General features: G+C 47.6%; 1 protein-coding gene across 1 annotated transcript in view; it reads right to left on the bottom strand.

Moving 5' to 3' along the window:
- Positions 1 to 826: 826 nt before the first annotated feature.
- The window catches only part of nfil3 (nuclear factor, interleukin 3 regulated), a 6,367-nt gene continuing 2,707 nt past the window's right edge, over positions 827 to 4,486 (bottom strand). Inside the window, exon 2 of the mRNA XM_034896818.1 lies at positions 827 to 2,474. Coding sequence (XP_034752709.1) covers positions 1,004 to 2,386 — 1,383 coding nt within the window. The 5' untranslated portion in view covers positions 2,387 to 2,474 and the 3' untranslated portion in view covers positions 827 to 1,003. The remainder of the gene's footprint in view (positions 2,475 to 4,486) is intronic.

Here is a 4,486-nt window from a genome sequence, read left to right as displayed (position 1 = left end):
GGGGTTCCTGCTCCACAGACACCAAAGCAAGTGTTCAGTGACAGTAGGTGGGACAGCAGTCATGAATCATTTGGTAAAATAAAAGCTTCACACATTAATATCCTACGCCATCAATGAACAATTTACTGTAAATTCCCAAACCGTGCCCACAAATCCTTTGTTTGAGATCAGTGTAATGTATAATTCATCACTAGGGAGTCATGTCATTCTCACCATTCTGCTGGGTTTTCTAACAGAAGTACTGTTTTCAATCACCAACTCATTCCAGTCTCTTTAGCTTTGACCTTTTTTCCTATCCCGGACCAAGTTTAAAGTTGATGGATGAAAGCTCTAGGAGGAGTTCGTTAAAGTACGACACGTGGAAATGGTCCAAATCAGCCCTCAATTCAAAAGGGCTGACTTCCTGTTGGGTTTAGGGTGGAGCTGCCATGGAGTTTTATGTCCGTCTTAACATGCTACACATGTGTACCAAGTTGTGTTAGTCTACTTTAATCGTACTGCACAGGGCTAATTTATTTTCTATTTTGTAGGGGGCGCTAGCGAGCCATTTTTGCAAACCTAAGCCCAAAACCCTAAAAATACATTAATTATCATCTGACTTTATGCGACCACTTATTTTGGTGAGGCTTTCCAATATGTTAAGCCCCTAAAAAAGTCAATTCATTTGCAGTACTAGTAATAATTCCTTCAGGTTCAGTAGGGCCCTAATAATTAAACAGCGACTGAAACCAGTACTTGTGTTAGAGATGAGAACTACGGAGCAGAGAGGCGACAATGACATGTACTGATGGGATTAGAGCTGTGTGTACATTTTAATGAACCTTGTGAACTGTTTTTAAACCAGCATATCCTAGCCAACAGCCTTTGCTCATGCTCACCAACTTAACTAACTGAACAGCTTCTGTCTGAAAAGTTACGATGATGGAAACATTGTTTAACTCCAACATGAACCACACAGTGCAACAGCAAATACAGTGGAAATGCAAAAACTAAAACACAGAGGTCATGCAGAGGACCATCCTGGTGCTAATGACTCATGCCGATCAGTGGGGCTGTTGGATGACTCGGTCCCGGACCCTTGCTGTGCTGGGATCAGTCTTTTCAGAGAGGCCACTGTTGCAGATGGGCAGGCGGGGCCCGGTCTTAGATACAAGTCCTCAGCATGCAAGTGCACATTGGACTGAATGCTTTTGTTTGAGACAGGGCACGGGGTTAGTCTACTACTCTGGCAGCCCTTCTGCGGGGGCTCTGTGCTGGTTTTAGGCCACTGCTCAGACGGCTGGCTCCAGTACTGCATGTTGGTGACCTGTAATGACAAAGGGCACGGGGACAACTGGGCACACTCTGAAGAGTCCCGGGTGCTCTGGTAGCATCCTCCCTCAAAAACCCTGACGGGAGAGGAGGACCTTTCAGAAGACTCGTATTCAGGGTCCACGGCCTCCACTTTGATCGGGATGGTTCTGGCTTTGATACGCAGTTTATGGGGCAATGCCGAAGGACTGGCATCTGGCACTTTGTGTGTGGAGACAATGACACTTCTCGGGTCAGCTGCAGGCGGCTTCAACCCTTTGGGGACCCGCTGCTCGTCCTCACCATCTGAGGATTTGCTCACAGCGCTGTCGTCTGAGCTCCTGGGGGAGTCACTGGAGGACCTGGTGAGCTGCAGGAAGGAGGCAGGCTGGGAGTAGGCCGCAGACAAAGGGCTGGCTGTGTAGTTTCTGTAGAGCTCGTAGGGACTACTTGGCTCTTGTGCAGAGCCGCCGTTCTCTGCTGGTTCCTGCTTGACCTCTGCAGGCCTGCCGATATCAAAACCGCCCTTGGTCCCAGTGCGTGTCTCGAGCGTGTGGGGGGAATGCTTGATGACTGATATGCAGGTGCTGCGCAAGTGAAGAGGCTCCGAAGCCCTGCCGGATGAACTTTGGCCGGCGTTGGGTGAAGCAAACTCCTGGTAGAGGTCGACGGCAGGGCAGCTGGATAACTTCTGCACTTCCTGGGCGTATGTTGCCAGGCTCACCAGGCCGAACCTCAGCTTCAGCGACAGCAGCTCGGCCTTGAGGGAGGCGTTTTCCTCTCCGAGGGCCATCAGCTTGTTCTCCAGCACCATGTCGTTTATCCTCCGCTTCTCCCTGGAGCGCTTGGCCGCCTCGTTGTTTTTGCGACGCCTCTCCCAGTAAACGGTGTCTTTTTTCTCCTCTGGGATGAACTCTCTTTTCCTGCGACAGGAACTTTTCGCTTTGAAAGGAATACCGGGGATTTTGGGGCCTATAGCGTCTTCGTTAGTCCCCTGTAAAGCCAGGACCAGGGCGTCCTCTCCACTGTAGGACTCACTGGAGTCCACCTCTTGCTTGATGGATTGCATATTATCACTGTTGGCTACTGTGAACATGATGCCAGGTCTTTAAGTGTACACCATCATGCTGGGATGCAGCAATAGTAACTGCCACCTTGGATTAATCCACTTGAGATGAGGAAATCTGTGGAAAGACAGACAGTGAGAGACGTTTTAGATGTCAGTGTCAAGTTAACACTTTCCATCAAGGTAGGTACTACGTCTCCCTCTCAGATGACACCATAGGAATCTAGATACACAATCCGATTGATTATAAATACATTTGTAGGGTTATGAGTCAATATGTTGTTTCATATTGGTTCAGATTAGATCCAGTAATATTTGATGTGTGTGTTGCTTTTGAGCTACTATATAGAGAAACATCAACATTTCCAAAAAACTATTTCAATTTAAGAAATTCAATCCATATGGACCCTATTTTTCTTTGTTTTGTGTCTAAGTGACTGATGGGAACAACTATATTTGACGTCGGTCCAGTATTACGTGAGATCGCTGCAGTCGCCAGCTCCAATGTGCGTTACTGTCCAGCTTGGATTTACCTTCACAAAAGTGCTCGTCACTGACCGACTTAAATCAATATTCTGACAATATTATGGAAAGGTTTTCTAAAGGAGTTTAACTTTTCTGGTAAAGAGTAAGATCCTTTTCTAAACTTAAAACATTCTGTGAAATTGTGTTTGCTCAGCCCACCAGACTCCTTGTAAATAAACAGTCATTTTAGCACCGTAAAACTCACTTCACTCAAAGTCAACAAACAAAATAAAACTATGAAAAGGCGTTCTGGGTCGGCTTTTCACTTTTAAAACCATCACAACTCTAGTTTGGGCTGAAATAAACACGTACTTTATTGAGTTACAGGTGTAAATATGTTGGCACTGTACACTCTAAAAGTATTGTTTTTTTTTAAATGGAGTCTGGTGGGTTCAGATGGCTTTAGAGCTGTTTCTGGTTAAAGAGAAAGAATCAGAACCAGCTTTATTTGCCAGCTATGAGGACACATACGAGGAATTCTGCTTTGGGTCGTATTGCTCACAATGTGCTTACTCATGCAAAACACACACACACACACACACACGTAAATTATAATAGTTATTAATGCAATTATGGAGCATAGGGTAAACGATGCTAGAATAGTACTATGGTATTATATGCCAATATGAACAGTATCTGAAATAGAGAATGATGAATAAAGAGGTGGAACCAGTAAACAGGTGCTGCTTAGTCAGTGTTGCTGGGTTATTGCACAGGAACCCGACACGGTGAGTCAGAAGTCAGCTGTTCAGACAGATGGCTTGTGGAAAGAAAGTGATCCTGAGTCTGTTGGTTTTGGCGTTCCGTGCTCTGTATTGCCTACCAGAGGGGAGGAGCTGGAACAGGTTGTGTCCGGGGTTAGATGGGTCTGCAGTGATGGTTCCTGATTCTGGAAGAGTAGAAGTCATGAACGGAGGGTAGGTTTGTCCTAACTGTCCATTGTAGTCTGCTCCTGTCCTGTTTGGTGGCAGATCCAAACCAGACAGTGATGGACGTGAGCAGTGGGGACAGCACACTCCCCTGGGGGGGACTAGATGTGATGTTCCTCAGCCGCACCTGCAGACTCCTGCCATTCAGACAGTTTGTGGTCACTGACAGGTGGAGGCTGGCCAAGTGAGCTGGGGCAGTTTGGAGCTGAGGATGTCCGGGACGATGGTGTCGAACTCCGGGACGATGGTGTTGAACGCCGAGCTGAAGTCCACCAACAGGATCCTTGCATATGCCCCTGGAGGTGGAGGTGACAGTGCTGAAGTGTGAGTTGGAGACTTTGTGTGGGGGTGGAGTGTGACTGTGGGCTTTTCAAACCTACAGTAAAATCCATTCAGCTCGTCAGCCAGTCGTTCAGGACCAGCAGTGCTGGGGGTGGTCTCCTGTAGTTTAGGAGTGTGGCCAGGCCCCTCCACACTGACCGAGGGTCCCTGTTTGTGAAGCTATTTTCTGGCTTATTAGCATAGCTTCTCTCAGCTGCTTTGATCTCAGGTCAGTGTGTTCCTGGCCTGGTTTTACAGGACTCTGTCCCCACTTCTGAAAACTCGCCCTCATGGGGGGAGGGTCTCAGGAGACTGTTTGGGCTTTAGCAGACAGGGGGGAGGGGGGGGGGGGGGG

Source organism: Etheostoma cragini, chromosome 16 (assembly GCF_013103735.1).
Source record: "Etheostoma cragini isolate CJK2018 chromosome 16, CSU_Ecrag_1.0, whole genome shotgun sequence".
NCBI lineage: Eukaryota > Metazoa > Chordata > Actinopteri > Perciformes > Percidae > Etheostoma > Etheostoma cragini.
This window is presented reverse-complemented; position numbering and strand designations above follow the sequence as displayed.